Source organism: Halichoerus grypus, chromosome 10 (genome assembly GCF_964656455.1).
Source record: "Halichoerus grypus chromosome 10, mHalGry1.hap1.1, whole genome shotgun sequence".
Taxonomy (NCBI): domain Eukaryota; kingdom Metazoa; phylum Chordata; class Mammalia; order Carnivora; family Phocidae; genus Halichoerus; species Halichoerus grypus.
The window spans coordinates 80,529,931-80,551,983 of NC_135721.1; the positions used below are offsets into that span (position 1 = coordinate 80,529,931).

The 22,053-nt window shown below is 36.1% G+C and overlaps 1 protein-coding gene across 11 annotated transcripts in view; it reads right to left on the bottom strand.

Annotated features, from left to right (window-relative positions):
- Positions 1-22,053, bottom strand: part of CCDC138 (coiled-coil domain containing 138) — a 142,726-nt gene that overhangs the window by 72,917 nt on the left and 47,756 nt on the right. For 10 of the 11 annotated variants that reach the window (XM_078056697.1, XM_078056703.1, XM_078056702.1 and 7 more), the window contains one exon: positions 5,945-6,061. The exons of the other annotated variant lie outside the window; for it this stretch is intronic. In XM_078056697.1, coding sequence (XP_077912823.1) covers positions 5,945-6,061 — 117 coding nt within the window. The remainder of the gene's footprint in view (positions 1-5,944; positions 6,062-22,053) is intronic. 11 annotated transcript variants of the gene reach the window in all.

A 22,053-nucleotide genomic window follows, 5' to 3' on the forward strand; every position in this document is an offset into this window, starting at 1 on the left:
TTCTGATTTCCTGTCAGGTGGGTAAGGGGTTTGGAAGTTGTCACTCCATCCTAACAAGTAAAAAACTGAACAACTGAAAAATTGACAGCTTTCTTAGATCCACTAGAAGTGAGATCACAGGGCAAAACCCAGAATTTGGAGAGAGAGGAGAATCCAGAGAATTACAACTTACTATGGCAGAAACCCATGAGCTGAAACCTCTGCGGGAAATGGTACCAGCACAGGAAAATCTGAGCTGAAAATTGCTGGGGGCCCAATGTGAACAAGTTTGAGAGTTAAAAATGCCAGCTAGGGCCAGTCACAAGTGAGTTCCCAAATTTTATTGGTTTTAGCTCCAGGAGCTCTCACAGTTCTCACAGTGAAGGCTAGAGAAAAATCCCCTCATGCTTCAGGTAGGGGGAGTGAAAAGGTGACACAATTTTGTTCTTGTTACAACAAGACTGGTCCTCAAGAAAACTACTTTACCAGAGCTTAATCTAGTGGGCTTTTATCAGAGTCTAAAAGATTTAGGGACTTAGGGGAAAGGAAACAGCAAAACTCAGCCTGCTCTAGCAATCCTGCCCCACTTCAGGGGGAGAAAAACTGGGAAGCACTTATGAAGTTCACAGCCCAGGGACACAAGCTCACCAAAAGACTGAGATTGAATCATAAAACTACAGAACTTCTTCCTGCACATTTTGGATGTATTAAAGGTCCATTTACAGCAGTCACTTTTACATGGTACATCATGTCCAGATAACAGGAAAAAATCACAAGGCATGCTAAAAGGCAAAAATCCACAGTTTGAAAAGACAGAGCAAGCATCAGATTCAGACTCAAATATGGTAGGAATGTTGGAATAAGCAGATAGAATTTAGAACAACTATGATTAATATTCTAAGATTCTCATGAAAAAAGTACACAACACACAAGAACCGATGAGTGATGTAAGCAGAGAGATGGAAATTCTAAGAAAGAATCAAAAAGAAATACTAGAGATCAGAAACACTGTGAATGAAGAATGTCTTTGGTGGGCCCATTAGTAGACTAGACAGGGATGAAGAAATAATCTCTAAGTCTAAAGGTACATCATTAGAAACTTCAAAAACTAGAATACAAAGAGAAAAACACAGACTGGATAAAATGGAACAGAATATCCAAAAATTATGGGACAATTATAAAAGGTGTAATACAGGTAACAGAAATACCAGAAGGAAAATAAAAGAAATAAAAGAAATATTTGAAACAGTAATGACAGAGTTTCCTCCAAATTAACATAGGAAACAAAACCAGGAAGCTCAGAGAACACCAAGAAGGATAAATACCAACCCCCCAAAAAACCTACACCAAAGCATATCATATTCAAACTGCAGAAAATAAAAACTTTAAAAAAAAATCTTGATAGAAGCCAGAGGAATAAACAGCTTATTCATAGAGAAGCAAAGATAAGAATTATATCCAATTTCTCCTCAAAAACCATGTAGGCACAAAGAAAATAGAATGAAATATTTAAAATATTGAGAAAAAAACTCCACCAACCTAGAATTCTATATACTGTGAAATTATCCATCAAAAATAAATATTTTCTCAGATCAACAAAAATTGAAGGAATCTGTTACCAGTAGAGCAGCCCTGAAAGTAATATTAATAAAAGTTCTTTAGAGAGAAGGAAAATCATATAGCTTGGAAACCTGGATGTGCATAAAGAAAAAGCATTAGAGAAGGAATAAGTGTACATAAAGACTTTTATTTTTTATTAACTGATCTAACAGATAAGTTTGTTGAAAACAATAGCAACACTGTGTTTGATTATGAATGCCTGTGTGTGTGCATGTGCATGTGTGTACATATGCATGCTTATGCATGCTTATGTGTAAGTGAAATGAATGATAGGAATGATACGAGGGAATACAGGACAGGAGGAAGAAATCAGCAGTATTTTGTTACAGTAGTCCCCGCTTATCTGGGGGGCATGTGTTCCAAGACCCCCAGGGGGGATACCTGAAACAATGGACAGTACCAAACTTTATATACTATGTCTTTTCCTATACATACATACCTATGATAAAGTTTAATTTATAAGTTAGGCATAGTAAGAGATTAACAACAATAACTGATAATAAAATAGATTATAACAATATAATAAAAGTTATGTGAATGTGGTGTCTCTCTCTTTCTCTCTCAAAATATCTTATTGTACGGTACTCATCATCCTTCTTATGATGACGTAACATGGTAAAATATCTACAGGATGAGATGAAGTGAGCGAATGAAACAGGCATTGTGACCTTACTTAGCGTTAGGCTAATAATGACCTTCTGACAGTACTTCAGAAGGAGGGTCATCTGCTTCCAGCCTGTGGTTAACCGTGGGTAACTGAAACCACAGAAAGTGAAACCACAGATAAGGTGGGTGTACTGTATTATAAGATACTCACACTACACGTAAAGCTGTATAGTGTAATTTGAAAATGAATTTAGATTAGTTGTGAATTCATATTGCAAACAGTAGGGCAACCACTAAAAAAATTAAAAAAGAAGTACAACTGATATGCTAAGAAAGAAGGGAAAGTAGAAGCCTATAAAATGTCCAATTAAAACCACAAAAGGCAGAAAAAGAACAAAACAGGAACAAAGAACAACTGTCGATGAATAAAAAATAGTAAAAACTATGGTAGATATTAATCAAACAATATCAATAATCACTTTCAACATCAATCGTCAAAATACACCAATTAAGAGACTATTAGAGTGAATCAAAATAAAAGACCCACTATACACTGTCTATAAGAAACCCACTTTAAATATAAAGACAAATACAGATTAAAAGTAAATGGATAGAAACCCACTTTTTTTTTTTTTAAGATTTTATTTATTTATTTGACAGAGAGAGACAGTGAGAGAGGGAATACAAGCAGGGGGAGTGGGAGAGGGAGAAGCAGGCTTCCCACTGAGCAGAGAGCCTAATCCGGGGCTCAATCCTGGGATTCTGGGATCATGACCTGAGCCCAAGGCAGATGCCCAACGACTGAGCCACCCAGGCGGCCCAGAAACCCACTTTAAATATAAAGACAAATACAGATTAAAAGTAAATAGATAGAAAGATATACTATGCTAACACTAATCAAAAAAAAGCCAGAATAACTTTATTAATCTCAGACAAAACAGACTTCAGAGCAAGGAAAGTTACCAGGGAAAGAGGGCACCACATAATGATAGTCAATTCTCCAAGAATATACAATACCTTGGATACAGTAAATGATTTTTAGATATAGCACCAAAGGCATGATCCACAAAAAATAACTGAGAAGCTGGACTTCATTAAAATTAAAAACTACTCTGTCAAAGGAATGAGAAACAAGCCACAGATTGGGAGAAAATATTTACAAAGACACATTTGATAAAGAACTGTGATCCAAAATAGAGAAAGAATTCTAAAAACAACCCAATTAAAAAATGGGCAAAGAACCTGGAAACCTCACCAAAGAAAATATACAGATGGCAAACAGGCATATGAAAAGATGCTCAACAGTATGCCATTAGGGAATTACAAATTTAAACAACCAGATTTGACTATACACCAATTAGAATAGCCAAAACACAAAACACTGACAACACCAAATGTTGATGAGGATGTGGAGCAACAGAAATTCTCATTCACTGCTGCTGGAAATGTAAAATTGTGTAGCCACTTTGGAAGCAGCTTATAGTTTTTCAAAGAACTAAACGTACTCTTACCGTATCTATCCAACAATTGCGCTCCTAGGTATTTACCCAAAGGAGTTGAAAACTAATGTCCATACAAAAACCTGCACATGGATGTTTATACCATCTTTATTCATACTTGCTAAAACTTGGAAGCAATCAAGATGTCCTTCAGTAGGTAAATGGATAAACTGTGGTACATCTAGACGATGGAATATTATTCAGCACTGAAAAGAAATGAGCTATCAAACCATGAAAAGACATGGAGGAATCTTAAATGCATATTGCTAAGTGAAAGAAGCCAATCTGAAAAGGCTAATTCTAAGCTATATGATACTCTGTAAAAGGAAAAGCTATCATATTATGTAAAAGGCAAAGAGTAAAAGGATTAGTGGTTTGCAGGAGTTAGGGGTGAGGGAAGCATGACTAGGCAGGCACAGAGGATTTTTAGGGCAAATTATTTTTAGTAACAAATTATTCCATATGATACTATATTTGGCGGTTACACACCATTATATTTTTGTCAAAACTCAGAGAATGTAAAACACCAAGAGTGAATCCTAATGTATGTAAACTATGGACTTGGGAGTGAAATGACATATCAACGTAGGTTCACCAATTGTAACAAACTGTAACAATTTATAACAAATTCTGGTGCAAGAAGCTGATAGTGTGGGAGGCAGTATATATGTGGGATCAAGGAGTATATGGGAAATCTGTGTTCAATTTTGTTGTGAACCTAAATTTGCTCTAAAAAATAAAAGTCTGTATACATAAAAAAAACAACATGAGGAATCTGGTGATTAAACTGTTGTTATTTTGACTATATCAATGTCAATATTGTGGTTGTGATATTGTACTAGTTTTGTAAGATGTTACCACTGGGGGAAAGTGGGTTAGGGACACAAGTGATTTCTCTGTATTAGTTCTTATTACTACAAGCCAATCTACAATTATCTCAAAATAAAAAGCTTAATTTTAAAAAGTACATGCAATCAGACAATTATTAAAACTAAAATACTAGAAATCCATCTATAAATGTTGCATAAACAAATGGGACAGTGGCAAGAATGCTACTTTTCAGTAGAAACGCAGATGCAGGCTGGCAGTACTGTCTAGAAGAGCACACAAAGTAAGGTACAGAGTATATAGATAAAAATAAATGATAAATTATCTAAAGGAAAATGATAAGAATAGTTGGAAGGAAGATAAAAGAAAATTTCGCTCAATTTCTGAGCCTCGCCTTTTGTGGCTGAGAGCAAGCATTCAGCCAACCATTTTCAGAAACCATAATACAAATAGCAAAATCAAATTGTAAAAAGAAGATAGCAACATTACAAGACCTAATAATCCATATAACTTTGTTTAGTGAAACACGTAGTTACGACCAATAAATTAAAAATTATATTTGGGGGGGCACATGCACATGTGTGCATACATGCTCATGTGCTTACTTATGCACCACAGAAGCAAAATATTTCAGATACAACCTAAGGAAAGAAATTTTTCCTTAACCTTAACCATCACACTACATAATAATCACATGACTCAATTAATACTACTTAATCACATGACTCAATTAATACTACTTAATCATCAGTACTGCTCTAAGTGGTTTAGCTGTGTGCTTCCCAAATTCTACAGGACCAAGATTACACTACCCAAGCACAAATTTGTTTCTCTCAGTTAAGTAAATGAAAGCTATACCAGTATTTATCAATACTAACTAAGGAAATAAAATTTTACAAAACTACTACAGCTCATAGCACAAATGATTACATATGCATGACATTAAATTTAAATTGAATGAACCTTATAGGAATAGGTAGCATGTATGGTTCATTTTATAAGATGCTGGAATAATTTTTCTGCTTTGATTAGGCTATTGTAAAAATCACTGTCCAATTTACCTAGTGTACATTTACTGGCATTAACACAAGAAATCTTTAATTTCTATTACCTTCAGTAAAATATGAAAAATTGTAAGTTAAATAAGGGGAGGGACAGTGGTTTTAACAATAACCTAAAAGAGTGATACTTCTACAATTTTGAAACTCAAAAAACAATGTTACATGTTAAATCAAACCTAGGGCACTGAGAAATAATATTTATAAAAGGAGAAAGTAGTGAATAAAGCAAAGAAGGCAGGAAGTCCTGAAATATAAACAGAACAAAGAAAAAAAATCTGTAAAAGAACAAGATCAAGAGAAATAATACTACACAGAGTATCACTTAAACATAGACTCCTATTAATCAATTACCTGTGTTCCGGCATCTAGCTGTCTTAGAGACCAATATATAAATTTTACAAAAGGCTCATGAAGTTTTGTATTCACAAATGGCATCCACTGCAGCTGCTCTGTCATCACAGGCAAAAGCTAAAGATAAAATGATGGAAGTTATAAATGTACAGTAATGTTAGACAGCAAAACTCAATTACCACAATTTCCCAAAAATTTTTTTTCAAAAGAAAAAAGTTCTGTAACAAAAATCCTCACTTTGAAACCGTATGCAACACAGTACAGAAATATGTATTTGAAATTTTAAATACATATATCCTTTAACCCAGCAGTAGCACATCTAAGATTTTAAGGAGATGAACCTGTATGAACATATTCTCTGGACTTCAAATGGTTAAATAAATTTACAATACATATATAACCATTAAAAATAATAGAATCTGTATTTAGACGATAAAAGCAGGTTACCAAAGAGCAAGTGTAATCAGATCCCATTTATATAAAATATCTATATGAATTTATATTGAAAAAGAGATAGACGAAAGAATGTTTATTAAAAATATTAACAGTAGGGGCACCTAGGTGGCTCAGTCAGTTAAGCGTCTGATTCTTGGTTTTGGTTCAGGTTATGATGTCAGGGTCATGAGATTGAGCCCCATGTGGGACTCTGCCCTCAACTCAAAGTCTGCTTGAGATTCTCTCTTCCTCTCCCTCTGCCCCTCCCCCCCTACCTTCCCCCGCTCACAAAGGTAGGTGCACTTGCACTCTGTCTAAAATGAATAAAAAATAAAAATAAAAATATTAATAGTAAAATTTTAGCAATTAAGGTAATATTTTCCTCTTAATATGTCTGTCTTGCATAAATATCTTAATTAAAGTCGATTTGTAAAAATAATCAACTGTTTAAAAAAGATGTCTATGAACACTGCTTCAAAAGTATATCATTTTGCTAGAAGATTTCAAGACCATAAAGATATTCTAAGCCTTTGATGGAATAATACTACTTCTACTATATTAGCCTAAGAAAAACACCTAAAATACACCCCTCCAAAAGCACATGTACAAAACTATTTATTGTTACACTCTTTGCAAGAACAAAAATGCAGAGGTAACTTAATTACCTAGCAATAGGGAAATGATTAAGTCAAGTATATATCCACTTAGGGAACTAAAGATTATGAACAAGAAAAATATTAATGATAAATTAAGTAAAAACAATAAAAGTTAGGATACAAAATCTATGTAATTAGACCACAGATGTGATCAATAGGTATGGAAATAAACATACGAGTTTGGAAGGACATATTTGACCTTTCATAGAACCATCTAGGGACTACTGACCACTTCCTCCTTCTGAAATACTGATTGGCTTCTGTGACACCAATTTCTCCTAGTTTTCCTTCTACTTCTCTAATCACTATCAGTCTCTTTGGTTGGTTCACTGTCACTCACCAGGTTATTAAATGTTGGGATTCCTCAAATTCAGTATTAGCCCATACAGACTAATGACTCCCATATTTACATATCTCTACGCATATCTCTACATATCTCTTTACTTAATCTCTCTCTGCTGAGCTCTGGTCCCTTATATCAAAACCTAAGAGACACATCCATTTTGGTATCTCAAACTCAGCTTGTCTAGAATTTATCAGATTAAGGAGGCTCAAACCCAGATCTACTCCAGTATTTCTTATTTTGAGTGAATGCTACTTACATTCATCCAGTTACAAAAGTCAAAAATCTGGGAGCCAAACTGGACACAACAACTTATATACTAGATCCATTACCAAGTCTCATCTATTTTACCTCAACAGTCTACTTCTAATTCCTTAACCACGATTCTAACACAAATTACTATCTTATTTCACCTGAACTACTTAAGAGTTTCTTAACTGTTCAGCATCTGCTCTGGCACCTTCAAACCTATTTCCATGTAGCAGCCAACAGGATCCTTTTAAAGCATAAACCTGATGCTATTTTCTCCTTAAAGGTCTTCACTGGTTTCCTGCTACTTAGTTATCATTTTCTGGAATGAAATTTCAAGCAAAATGGAAAAATTACAAGACACCTCAAGTTGAAAAATGTCTAAACTGTACTTTTGTGGGTGAGTGGAATTTAGTAACTACCTACTCTCAAGGCCATAATTCCAGTAAAATGTTATATACTTAATCCCTCTCACCCTGTATTTTAATAAGAGGTTCAAAACTGGTGAAGAGGGCGTCGGGGTGGCTCAGTCTGTTAAGCATCTGCCTTCAGCTCAGGTCATGATCCCAGGGTCTTGGGAGAGGAGGAGGAGGGGGATGGAGAGAGGGAGGAGGAGAAGGAGGAGTGGGAGGAGGAGGAGGAGAATTCTGTCATACAAGTTATATAACACTAAAAGGAAGCATGCATGGGGCGCCTGGGTGGCTCAGTCGGTTAAGCGGCTGCCTTCGGCTCAGGTCATGATCCCAGGGTCCTGGGATTGAGCCCCACATCAGGCTCCCTGCTCAGCAGAGAGCCTGCTTCTCCCTTTCCCTCTGCCTGCCGCTCTGCCTACTTGTGCTATCTCTCTGTCAAATAAATAAATTTAAAAATAAATAAATAAAAAAAAAATAAAAGGAAGCATGCAGAAAAATTAAAGTATATTTGGGGCGCCTGGGTGGCTCAGATGGTTAAGTGTCTGCCTTCGGCTCAGGTCATGATCCCAGGGTCCTGGGATCGAGTCCCGCATTGGGCTCCCTGCTGAGTGGGGAGCCTTCTTCTCCCTCTCCCTCTGCCTGCCACTCCCCCTGCTTGTACTCTTCTCTCTGTCAAATAAAAAATAAAAAATTAAAAAAAAAAAAAGAATGTGAGATACTCAACTGAGCTTGACTCTTCAACAAGTTATTAGCATAAAAAATGGGAGGCAAGGAGGATGGTGGAGGAAGTGAAGTATCCTAAGTTTAAAGAGACTTAGAAGACACTAACACCAAGAGAACCAAGAAGGGCTGGTTATATTTTCTGTTTCTGTTGTGGTGGTGGTGGTGAATTTTTTGTTAATAATTTTATAATTCACATACCATAAAATTCACCTATTTAAAGTGTACAATTACATGATTTTTAGTATATTCACACAGTTGTGAAATCATCACCACAATCAGAACATTTTCATCACCTACTCCCTAAAACCCCTAACATTAGCAGTCGCCTCAATATTTTGCCCCAACTACTCCAGCCTGAGGCAACCACTGATCTGCCTTCTCTTCTCTATACAGGTTTTCTAGATTTTTCATATAAATGGAATCATACAATATGTGGCCTTTTGTGACTTGTTTCTTTCACTTTCAATATTTTCAAAGTTCATTCATGCTATAGCATGCATCAAATACATCATTCCTTTTTACCACCAAATAATATTCCACTATATACACAGACCATTTTATTTATCCATTTGTCCATTGATGGACATTTGGGTTGTTTCCACTATTTGGCTATTATGAATCTGCTATGAACATTCATATGTACAAATTTCTGTGTGCACATATGCCTTCATTTCTCCTGCATATACCTAGAAGTGGAACTGCTGACTCACATAGTAAATTGGAAGTGTTAGACTATTTTCTAAAGGTGCTACATGGTTTTACATTTTCTACATTTTTTACATTTTCACCAGCAGTGTATGAGTTTCAATTTCTTCATTCACATTTTGACCACAATTATCTGTTTTTTTTTTTTTTTTTTTTTATCTTAGCCATCCTAGTTGGGTAGGATGTGATGTATCAACATGGTTTTGATTTGCATTTCCCAAATTAGTAATGTTGAACAAAATTTCATGTGCTGATTGACCATTTGTATATGATTTTCAGAGAAATGTCTAATCAGATCCATAGTGCATTTTTAATTAGGCTTTCTTTTTATTACTGAGTTGTAAGGCTTTTTAAAAAAATATTTCAGATGGAAGTCCCTTATCAGATATACGATTTGAAAAATATTTTCTCCATTTCAGTAGGGTTGTCTTTTGACTTTCATGATAGTATCCTCTGAAGCATAAAAGTTAAAAAAAAAAAAAGTGTCTCAGATTTCATTTTTTATTAGTTAAAATTTTCTCAACAGTGGAGGTTTGTCTGTCTTCTGGTTTGGTCTCAACGACAATCAACATTTACTGGACATGTGTTTTTAAGGGGCTAGGGCTGCAGAGGTATAGAAGTCAAACTGGTTGGCAAGGCCCCCAAAGATCACCACGCTTCAACCCTGCTTTTTCCTCTCTGCCCATTTCTCTGTTCACATCTGGTACTCCAGCCATCCAGACCTTTTGTAAACAATTAAAATACACTGCTCTTTTCCCAATTCCATGTTTTCTCACATGTTATTCCCACATCCTCCATTACTAAAATGACTGACAAAATTGAATATATCTAAGGTGTACAATGTGATGTCTTAATATATGCATGCATTGTGAAATGACTACCAAAACCAAGCTAATTAACATATCCACCCTTTTTTTTTTCCATTGTGCGGGGGTAAGAATACTTGAGATCTATTAGGTGTAAGGTGAGATCTCACAGTTTTGTTTTGATCTGTACTTCTCGGATTATCAGTGATACTGATTTTTTCATATACCTATTGGCCATGTATATGTCTTCTTTGGAAAAATGTCTATTCATGGGGTGCTGGGTGGCTCAGTCGGTTGAGCACCCGACTCCGGATTTCGGCTCAGGTCATGATCTCAAGGTCATAGGATCAAGCCCTGCATCGGGTTCCATGCTCAGCAGGGAGGCTACTTGAGATTCTCTCTCTCCCTCTTCCCCTTCCCCCGCCGCGTGCATGCGCTCTCTCTAAAATAAATAAATCTTTTAAAAAAATGTCTATTCAGGTCTTTTACCCATTTTTTAATCAGTTAAGTTTTAAATTTTGATAAAGCTCAATTTATCTTTTTCTTTGATTCCTTGTGCTTTCTGTGTCATATTTAAGAAATCATTACCAAATCCAATGGCACAATTTAGTTGTATGTTTTTTTCAAAGAGTTTTGTACTTTTTAACCTCTTATGTGTAGGCCTTGGATGCACTGTGAGGGTTCATTTCTAGATTCTCAATTCTATTCCCTTGATGTGTATATCTACCCTTATGCAAACATCACATTCTATTCATTACTGTATCTTTGCAGGAAAACTTAAAATCAGAAGTGTGTGTCTGACTCCAACTCTGTCCTTTTTCAACCTTGTTTTGGATATTCCCCATCCCTGGCATTTCCATATGAATTTCAGGATGAGGTTATTAATTTCTGCCAAGAAGCTAGCTGGGATTTTATAATAAGGGTTGCAGTGAATATGTAGATTGGTTTAGGAAGTATTAGCATGCTAAGTCTTCCAATCCGTGAATAAGGATGTCATTCGATTTTAATTAGACCTTTTTAATTTTTCAACAGTATTTTACAGTTTTCAGAACATGAGTTTTACATTTCTTTTGAAAACCTGATTCCTAAGTATTTTATTCTTTTTGGTGTCACTGAAAATGGAATTGTTTTCTTAAATTCATTTTCAAATTGTTCATTGCTGGTGATTATTTATAATACTGATTATATACTGATGTATTTATACTGATATAAACAACTGATTTTTTGAATACTGAACTTGTATCATTTAACCTTAATTTGTGTATTAGTTTCAGTAGTTTTTTAGTAAATTCCTTAGGTTTTTATATAAACAAGATCATGTCATCTGCAAATAGTTTTACTTTCTTTCTACTCTGGATGCCTTTATTTCATTTTCTTGACTAACTGCCCTGGTTACAACCTCCAGCACAATGTTGAATAGAAGAGATGAGAGTAAGCATTCTCTTGTTCCTAATTTTAGAGAGAAAGCATACACTTTTTCATCATTAAGTAAGATGTTAGCTGTGATGGTTTTGTAGATATGTTTTATCAGGTTAAGGAAGTTCCCTTTTATCTCTAGCATTTCACTGCTTTTATCATAAAGTATATTGGATTGTCAAATGCTTTTTCTGTATCTACTGAGAAAACCATGTGATTTTTGTCTTTATTCTACTGATATCATGTATTACATGAGTTGATTTCTGGAGGTTAAGTCAACCTTACATTCCTGGGATAAAATACACTCGGTTGTGGTATATAATTCTTTTCATATGTGGCTGGATTCAATTTGCCTGTATTGGATTGAGGATTTTTGTGTCAGTAATCAAAAGAGATTGGTTTCTAGTGTTCTTGTGATATATCTGCCTGGTTTTGGTATCATGGTAATACTGGCCTCATAAAATGAGTTGGTAAGTGTGGGACCCTTCTCTATTTTTGAGAAGAGTTTGTGAAGAATTTTTATTAATTTTTTAAATGTCTGGTATAATGCACCAGTGAAGCCATTTCACCAAAGAAGGCCTCTTCTTTGTAGGTAGTCTTTTGATTAATTTAATCTCCTTACTTGTTACAGATCAATTTAACATTTCTTTTTCTTCTTGAGTCATTTTTGATAGTTTCTGTCTCTCTAGGAATCTGTCACTTATCTATATTTTATTAGCCTATGATTATTCATAGTATTTCCTTATAAACCTTTTTATAGGCTGATAATGTCTCCACTTTTATTCCTAATTTTAGTAATCTTGGTTTGGTCTCTCTTCACTTGGCCAATCTAGCTAAAGGTTTGTCAAGTTTCAAAACCTTTGCAAAGAACCAACTTTCAGTTCTGTTGATGTTCTCTACTGGTTTTCTGCTCTATATTTTACTAACTTCTGCTCTACTCTTTAGTACTTCTTTCCTGCTGGCTTTAGGATTAGTTTGTTCGACTATTCCAGTGTCTAATGGTAGAGATTACATTACTGAGAATGTTCATCTTTTCTAAGGTAGGCATTTGCAGCTACACATTTCCCTCAAAGTATTGTTCTAGCTGTATCCCACACATTCTGGTACATGTGTTTTCTTTTTTTTTTCATCTTGCTTTCTATTTCCTGTGTGATTACTTCATTGGCCAGTTGTTTATTAAGGCATATATTATATTTAGTTTCCATATATTTGTTATTTTCTCAAATTTTGTTCTGTTACTGATTTCTAATTTCATCCCACTGTGGTCAGAAAACATACTTTTTATAATTTATTAAGGTTTCTTTTATGGCCTGGCATATGTGCTAGGCTGGAAAACGTTCCAGGTGCACTTGAGAGGAATGTATATTCTGCAATTGCTGAATGGAGGGTTCTATGGATATCTGCCTTGTTAGATTCTAATTTGAAACTAAATATAAAAAAATATTTGGGGGCCACCTGTGGAAATCTGTATATGGACCAGTTAAATATTTTAGTAAGACCTCTAAACCGCAATTTTTTGCGATTATTGCATTCCAAATATTTATAAAAGAAATTATTACTTCAAATTTCGTATTTTAATAGGCTAGAAATTCTAGGTTACTTTTCTTCTGGAATCAATACATAAAGGGAAACAGTACTAAAAGCTTCATTTTGGGTCTCTAACAGCTTCCCAAAACATCAATGAACTTTCAAAGTATAGAATCAAGGGGCGCCTGGGTGGCTCAGTCAGTTGGGCGTCTGCTTTCGGCTCAGGTCATGATCCCAGAGTCTCCTGGGATTGAGTCCCGCATCAGGCTCCCTGTGGAGCGGGGAGCCTGCTTCTCCCTCTGCTTCTGCCTCTCTCTCTGTCTCTCATGAATAAATAAATAAAATTAAAAAAAATTAAAGTATAGAATCAAGATGCAGTTATTTTTAAATATACAAAACAGTCAATTAAGCATTCAAGAAATATGTAGAAATGAGATAATAGCTAGCGCACAGAAAATACATGGTAATGAAAGACCTGACAGGAAATCTATTGATACCAAATGTGTCATTCCTAAAGAGAGCTCAGTAATTCTTGTAATAATTTTTTTGCATGCCAACCTTCAGCCTTTCAACATGGAGAAAATATCCACATTTATCATATATTAAAAATAATAGGAATTTAATAGATATTTGTGAGGTAAAGTAAAAGTGATAAAATAGTTGACCCTCTAATGGATGGATGACTGAATGGATACAGATGGAGAGATATGGCTTTCCCAGGGACTTGTACTTATGACAATCTTAGCTACCATATAAGTTTCAAAGCTATTTTATTTTTATTTATTTATATATTTCTAAAAGATTTTATTTATTTGAGAGCAAGAGAGAGACAGAAAGAGAGTGAGAGAGAACACATGCACAAGCAAGGGAGGAACAGAGGGAGAGGGAGAAGCAGACTCCCCACTGAGCAGGAAGCCCTGACACGGGGCTAGATCCTGGGACCGGGATCATGACCTGAGCCAAAGGCAGACACTTAACTGCCTGAGCCACCCAGATGCCCCTTCAAAGCTATTTTAAACAATTATTTCATATTCTATTACTATTTTAACTGTGCAGTCTAGAACAGACTTTTGTACATCACTGAAACTTGAATTTTAATATTGAGTAAGGGACAGGTGGGGCTAGGTAAGGAGAGATAGATAGGGGGCTATGTGATCAGGCTCACAGAAATCCAAAAAATGTGGAGGTGTGGGAAAACCAGAGATAAGGGAACAAATTGGACCACCCTACCCTAGGATCACCCTGCCCTAGGTGTGGGGGGTGGGTGTCTTTTTTATGATAATCACCTGTGACCAACAAAGAATAACCAGACCCTAAAAAGGAAGTAAGGCATTGAAGGTGTTATCACTAGTCCTTGTCAATGGTTATCAATAGAGATGTTTAAAGGATTTAAGTTCCCTGGTTAGCTTTCTATAAAAAAGCAACCCTAAAGGCCCTTGTTGGCAACCCTGTCAGGACCCCTCTCACTCTTGAGAGCTTTTTGTGTATCTCACTTAATAAACTATCGCTTTACTCACTCTCCATTGGCCACAAGATTCATTCTTCGACTCTGTGAGACAAGAACCTAGCTCTCCCACTTCAATATCTTAGTAGATAACGAGTTCTATCAACTTTAAAGAAAATTCTGATTGACAAAGGCAATAAAGGATGAGTAGCTAACCACTTAAGGAAAACTGTTGATGCTTATACCCTTTATAAAGACTTATTTCAATTTTGTTTTTTATCATGGATTATTAAGAGACAAGACAGTAAAAAGTACATGCACTAAATTCCAAATCTGCCATTTCCTTCCTAGCCATGTAAAATAATAAAATCTCAAAACTCTCTTAATACTGCTTGTGAAACTGGCATAATAGCTGTACTGATTATCTCACAACAATTGCTTTGAGGTTTACATGAAACAATATATGTGGAAGGATTTTTAAAACTATGAATAAGTAGGTAATCCATTGGAAGATGGTAGAGTAAGAGCATCCTGAGCTCACCTTGTCCCACCCACACCAAAGTAACAGCTATACCTATGCAACTCACTATGCAAACAGCCTGAAGACTGGAAGAATAGACCTTCCACAGTTAACTGTACAGAGGAGGCGACTTCGAAACGGGAGGAGGGGCAGGGATGTGGTTGGAAACCAAACCCCCAGTAAGACTAACCACAAATACGAGGGACACCACAAGCACAGAGAAGCGAGAGGATCAGACTCCACAGCAGGCACCCCAGGCACTGGGGACTCACACTGGGAAGACTGGGAAGAGGAGTCCCTGTAACATCTGGCTTTGAAAACCAGTGGGGCTTAACTTTGGGAGCTTTTGAAATCAGCCAGGCTTAACTCCAGGTATTTTAAAAATCAGCAGGCCAGGCTTAACTCTGGGAGAGCCAGCAGGCAACAGAAAACTGAGTCTCCACCCTTAAAGAGCCAGGATAATAAATAATTCCAGCTCCAAGACACAGCACAGAAGCAGCAGTTTGAAAAGCACCTGGGGTTTATGTAAAGATTTATTTACTTATCTCACAAGGTGTAGTGGAGAGGCAGGGATCTTCAGATTCCTCTAAGAACAAGAGTGCCAGTAGGCACCATTCTTCTTTCCCTCCCCCAGACTAGATAGCCAGACACTTGCAGGAGCCAGGGCTAAAACTCTCCATCTATCTTGCTAATATTGCATGCCTCATGCCAGTCCAGTGATCGCCTACAAACCTGCCCCATCCAACACACCCTCCTCACCAGGCATCCATCCAAAGCTGCTCCAGCCCCACCACACCCAGCAAGCAGCCCTGGCAGGGGTGCGCACCATTCCAAAATGACTCTTGCCCTGGGGAGGAGAGATAACCTCACACACCAGCTTGCCCACAGTTCCAGCAGCTGAGTCTTTTAGCTGTTTGCACAGGAGAAAGCCCTGCCATTGGGTGCCCTGGCATCTATGGTAGAGAGGCTTAAATGCAGAATCTAGTCTGACTGCCAACTCCACACACCAAGGAAAGCCTCTTAGTTAGCCCTGCTGGGACAAATACTGCTCAGTGCCCTGCAAGTGCAGCTGAGTGGCTAACTGTAGACAGCTAGCCTGACCGCTGGCACCACCCACCTACAAGCCCATAGCCTGAGTGGCATAAAAACCAAATCCTGCCCAGTATGCCAACAGCAGGCAAAGCAGGATCACTGCAGCCAGATGGGCTGAAGGCTCAGACACTACAGAAGGGCACAAGCAGCCTACATAGGAGACACACCTGGAGCACCTGGTTCTGGTGACCGGGGGCACAGTGCTACAGGCACCACAGGACCTCTTCTACACAAGGCCACCATTTTCAAGATGAAGTGACAGTGCTGACCTACCTAATACATAGAAAAAACACAGACAGTTAGATGAAATGAGGAGACAAAGAAATATGTCCCAACACAAAGAACAGGACAAAACCACAGCAAAAGAGCAAAGGGGAACTGAGATAAATAATTCAAAGTAATGACCAAAAAGATACTCATTGAACTTGAGAAAAGAGTGTATGAATTCCGTGAGAACTTCAACATACACAGAAGATATTAAAAAAAAACCAGTAAGAGATGAAGAATTCATTAACTGAAATAAAAAATACATGAGAGATAATCAGTAGTAGGTTACAGGAGGCAGAAGAACAGATCACTGATCTAAAAGAGTAATGGGGGCACCTGGGTGGCTCAGCTGTTGGGCATCTGCCTTCAGCTCAGGTCATGATCCTGGGGTCCTGGGATCAGGCCCTGCATCAGGCTCCCTACTCCAGGGGAAGCCTGCTTCTCCCTCTCCCTCTCCCCCTGCTTGTGTTCCCTCTCTCGCTGTCTCTCTGTCAAATAAATAAAAATTTTAAAATCTTAGAAAAAAATAAAATAAAAGAGTAATGAAAAGCAACCAGACTGAACAGCAAATAATAATAATAAATGAGAAGAGATTTAGAAAACCAGTGACATCAAGCATATTAATATTTGCATTATAGGGATCCCAGAAGGAGAAGAGAGAGAGAAGGGGGCAGAAAACTTCTTTGAAGAAATAATAACTGAAGACTTCCCAAATGTGGGGAAGAAGACAGACCTCCAAATCCAGGAAGCAAGGAGAGCCCCTATCAAGATTAAGCCAAAAAGATCCACACCAAGACACATATTAAAATGGCAAAATGTGGTGATAGAGAGAAATCTTTCAAAAGCAGCAAGAGAAAAGAGTTACATACACAGGAAGCCCCATAAGTCTATCAGTGGATTTTTCAGCAGAAACTCTGTAGGCCAGAGGAGAGTGGCATACTATATTCAAAGCACTGAAAGGAAAAAACCTGCAATCAAGAATACTCAGGGAAAGATAAAGAGTTTCCCAGGCAAACAAAAGCAAAAGGAGCTCATCACCATGAAATCAACCTTACAAGAAATACTAAAAGGAATTCTTTAGTGGAAAGAAAAGGCCATAGAAGAAAATAATGAAAGTAAAAAATTTCACAGATAACAGCAAACATTTAGTAAAGATAGTAAATTAATCACTTGTAAAGCCAATATGAAGGTTAAAACACAAAAGTAGTAAAATCAATTATATCTATAAAAATCAGTGAAAGGATACACAAAATAGAAAGATGTAAAATATAATATCATATACATAAAACGTGGAGAGGAGGTAAAAATTTAGTGCTTTCAGAATGTGTTTGAACTTAACCAACTACCAACTTAATATAGACTACTAACACCTAAGATGTTATACATGAACCTAACAGTAACCACAAATCAAAAGCCTGTAATAGATACACAAAAAAATAAAGAGAAAGGAATCCCAGCATAATACTAAAGAAAGCCATCAAGTTACAAAGGAAGAGAGCAAGAGAAGAAAAAAAGGAAAAGAAAAGAACAACAAAACAACCAGAAAACAATTTAAAAAATGCCAAATTAAGTACATACCTATCAGTAATTACTTTAAATGTAAATGAACTCAATGCTCCAATAAAAAGACATAGGGTGTCTGAATGGATAAAGAAACAAGACTCACCCATATGCTGCCTACAAGAGACTCACTTCAAACCTAAAGATACGTATAGAGTGAAAGTGAAGGGCTAGAGAAACCATGCAAATAGAAGAGAAAGAAAAGCTGGAGTAGCAATACTTGTATCAAACAAAATAGGCATTAAAACAAAGACTGTAACAAAAGGCAAAGAAGGGTACTACATAATGATAAAAGGAACAATCCAACAAGGAGGATATAAATTGTATATATCCATATACCCAACATAGGAGCAACCAAATAGAGGAAGCAATTATTAACAGACATAAAGGGAGAAATTGACAGTAATAAAATAATAGCAGGAAAATTTAATAGCCAACTTAGAAAATGGACAGATCAACCACACAGAAAATCGACAAGGAAACAGTGGCTTTGAATGACACGTTAGACAGATGGACCTAATATATACAGACAGATAACATTCCGTTCAAAAACAGCAGAATATACATTCTTTTCAAGTACATATATAACAATCTCCAGGGCAGATCACATGTTGGGCCATAAAACAAGTCTCAATAAATTTAAGAAGACTGAAATTGTATCAAGCATCTTTTCTAACCACAATGGTAGGAAACTAGAAATCAATTACAAGAAAAATTCTGGAAGGAACACAAAAACACGCAGGCAAAATAACGTGCTAATAAACAATGAATGAGTGAACCAAGAAATCAAAGAAGAAATAAAAAATACATGGAGACAAATGAAAATGAGAACACAACAGTCAAAAATCTTTAGAATGCAGCAAAAGTGGTTCTAAGAGGGAAGTTAATACCAATACAGGTCTACCTCGAAAAGAAAAAAAAAAAATCCCCAATAAACAACAACTTTAGACCTAAAAGAGCTAGAAAGAAAAGTAACAAACTCAAAGCTAGTAGAAGGGAGGAAATGATAAAGATCAGAGCAAAAATAAACAAAATAGACACTAAAACAAATTAAAAAGATCAATGAAACTAGGAGCTGGTTTTTTGAAAAAATAAACAGAATTGATAAACCTTTAGCCAGACTCATCAAGAAAAAGTTCAGAGAACTCAAATAACAGAATAAAAAAGTAGAAATAAAACAAACATGACATAGGATTATAAGAGAATATTATGAAAAATTATATGCCAACAAATTAGACAATCTACAAGAAATGGATAAATTCCCAGAAAATGTAACTTTCCAAATCTGAATCAGGAAGAAATAGAAAACTTGAACAGACCGATTACAAGTAATAAAATTGAGTCAGGAATCAAAAAACTACCAACAAACAAAAGTCCAGAACCAGATGGTTTCACAGGCAAATTCTACCAAACATTTAAAGAAGCTAATACCTTTTCTTCTCAAACTATTCCAAAAAAAAAAAAAAGAGGAAAAACTTCATTCCACAAGACCAGCATTATCCTGATACAAAAACTGGATAAAAACACTACACAAAAAAAGAACTACAGGTCAATATCTTTGATAAATATAGATGCAAATATCCTCAATAAAATACTAGCAAACCGGGATGCCTGGGTGGCTCAGTCAGTTAAGCGTCTGCCTTCGGCTCAGGTCATGACCCCAGGGTCCTAGGGATTGAGTCCCGCACTGGGCTCCTTGCTAAGCAGGGAGCCTGCTTCTCCCTCTGCCTGCCACTCCCCCTGCTTGTGCACACGCTCTCTCTCTCTCTCTCTAATAAATAAATAAAATCTTTAAAAAAAGAATACTAGCAAACCAAATTCAGCAATGCAATAGATCATTTACCACAATTAAGTAGGATTTATTCCAGGAATGCAAAAGTGGTTCAATATTTGCAAACCAATCAATGTGATACACCACACTAACAAGAGAAAGAATAAAAAACATATGACTGTCTCCACAGACTCAGAAAAGGCATTTGACAAAATATGATATACATTCATGATAAAACCTCTCAACACAGTGGGTTTATAGGAACATGCCTCAACATAATAAAGGCAATATATGACAAATCCAAAGCTAACATGCTCAATGTGAAAAACTGAAAGCCTTTCCTTTAAGATCAGGAACAAAAATAGGATGTCCACTCTCACCACTTTTATTCAACATAGTACTAGAAATGCTACTTGCAATAATCAAACAAGAAATAGAAGGCATCCAAATTGGTCAGGAAGAAATTAAAGTGTCACTAAAGGTTACATCAAAACCTATTACAACTGATAAATGAATTCAGTAAAGTGGCAGGATACAAAATTAATATATAGAAATCAGCTGCATTTCTATAAACTAATAATGAAGAAGTGGAAAGAGAGATTAAGAAAATAATCCCATTTAAAATTGAACCAAAAAGAATAAAATACCTAGGAATAAACTTAACCAAGGAAGTTAAAGACCTGTACTCTGAAAATTATGAAAGAAACTGAAGACTACACAAATGGAAAGATATTCTGTGCTCATTTACTGTTAGAATTAAATATTATTAAAATGTCCATACTACCCAAAGTAATCTAAACATTTAATGCAATCCCTATCAAAATACCAACAGCACTTTTCACAGAACTAGAACAAATAATCCTAAAATTTGTATGGAACCACAAAAGACTCCAAATAGCAAGAACAATCTTGAGAAAGAAAACTGGAAGTATCACAAACCCAGATTTCAAGATATACTATGAAGTTGTAGTAATCAAAACCATGATAGAGCCACAAAAATAGACACATAGATCAATTCAACAGAACAGAGAGCCCAGAACCCATGCTTATGTGATCAACTAATCTATAAAAAAGGAGGAAAGAATATACAATGGGGAAAAGACAGTCTTTTCAATTAATGGTGTTGGGAAAACTGGACAGCTACATGCAAAAGAATGAAACTGGACCACATCCTTACACCATACACAAAAATTAACTCAAAATGGATTGAAGACCTAAATGTGAAATCGGAGACCTGAAATCATAAAATTCCTAGAAGAAAACAATGGCAATACTCCCTTGGACATCAGCCTTAGCAACATTTTTCTAGATATGTCTCCTCAGGCAAGGGCAGCAAAAGCAAAAAATAAACTATTGGGACCACACCAAAATAAAAAGCTTTTGTATAACAAAGGAAACCATCCACAAAACAGAAGGCAACCTAATGAAAGGAAGAAGATATGTGTAAATGATATATCTGATAAAGGGTTAATATCCACAATATATGTAGAACTTATATAACCCAACACCAAAAAAACCCAAATAATCTGATTAAAACGGGAAGTGAACCTGAACAGATATTTTTCCAAATAAGACATACTGATGGCCAACAGAAGACAACAGGCCAACTGATGAAAAAATGCTCTACTTCACTAATCATCAGGGAAATGCAAATTAAAACCACAATGAGGTATTACCTCATACCTCTTAGGATGGCTATTATCAAAGACAAGAAATAAGTGTTGGCAAGGTGTGAAGAAGAGGGAATCTTCATATACTGTTGACAGGGATGTACAGCCACTATGGAAAACAGTATGGAGGTTCCTCAAAAACTCAAAAATAGAATCACCATATGATCCAATAATTCCACTGCTAGGTGTTTCCCAAAGAAAATAAAGCATACACTCAAAAGATAGGTGCACCCTGTGTTTACTGCAGCATTATTTATCACAGCCAAGATATGGAAGAAACCTAAGTGCCCATTGATAGATGAATGAATAAAGAGCAACATATGGTTATGTTAACATACAATGGAATATTACCCAGCCATAAAAAAGAATGAGATCTTGCCATATGCAGCAACATGGATGGACCCTGAGGTGTCCGTTTCTTTTTTATGATTTCATTTGTATGTGGAATCCAAAAAATAAACTAATAAAGGAATAAACAAATGAATGAACGAATGGACAGACCCTTATATACA